Here is a 795-nt window from a genome sequence, read left to right on the forward strand (position 1 = left end):
GGACTTCCAGAAGAGGAAGCTGGTGGACGCCATCGTGAACGGGGACACCAGCCGGCTGATGAAGATCCTGCAGCCCCAGGACGTCGACCTGGTGGTGGACGGCGGCCGCAGCCTGCTGCACGTGGCCGTGGAGGCCGGCCGGGAGGAGTGCGTCAAGTGGCTGCTCCTCAACAACGCCAACCCCAACCTGCCCGACGCGAAGGGCTCCACCCCGCTGCACGCGGCCGTGGAGAAGCGGGCCCGGGCCGTCGTGGAGCTCCTGCTGGCCCGGAAGATCAGCGTCAACGCCGTCGACGAGGACCGCTGGACGGCCCTGCACTTCGCGGCCCAGAACGGCGACGAGCTCAGCGCGCGGCTGCTGCTGGAGAAGAACGCCTCGGTCAACGAGGCGGACTGCGAGGGCCGCTGGCCTCTGCACGTGGCCTGCCAGCACGGCCAGGAGGGCGTCGTGCGCATCCTGCTCCGCCGGGGCGTGGCCGGCAGCCTGCCGGGGAAGGACGCCTGGGTGCCGCTGCACGAGGNGGCCCGCGTCCTCATCGACCTGCGCTCCGACGTCAACGTCCGCGACCGGCTCTCGCAGACGCCCCTGCACGTGGCCGCGGAGACGGGGCACACGAGCACCGCCAGGCTGCTCCTGCACCGGGGCGCCGGCCGGGAGGCGGTGACGGCCGAGGGCTGCACCGCCCTGCACCTGGCCTCGCGCAGCGGGCACCTGGCCACCGTCAAGCTGCTGCTGGAGGAGAAGGCGGACGTGCTGGCCCGGGGGCCGCAGAGGCAGAGGGCCCTGCACCTGGC

The 795-nt window shown here is 73.2% G+C and overlaps 1 protein-coding gene across 1 annotated transcript in view; it reads left to right on the plus strand.

Annotated features, from left to right (window-relative positions):
- Positions 1–795, plus strand: part of RIPK4 (receptor interacting serine/threonine kinase 4) — a 22,943-nt gene that overhangs the window by 20,628 nt on the left and 1,520 nt on the right. Inside the window, exon 8 of the mRNA XM_077755375.1 lies at positions 3–795. This exon is cut by the window's right edge and continues 1,520 nt beyond it. Coding sequence (XP_077611501.1) covers positions 3–795 — 793 coding nt within the window. The remainder of the gene's footprint in view (positions 1–2) is intronic.

This window comes from Crocuta crocuta, unplaced genomic scaffold (genome assembly GCF_008692635.1).
Source record: "Crocuta crocuta isolate KB4526 unplaced genomic scaffold, BGI_CrCroc_1.0 scaffold675, whole genome shotgun sequence".
NCBI classification, from domain to species: domain Eukaryota; kingdom Metazoa; phylum Chordata; class Mammalia; order Carnivora; family Hyaenidae; genus Crocuta; species Crocuta crocuta.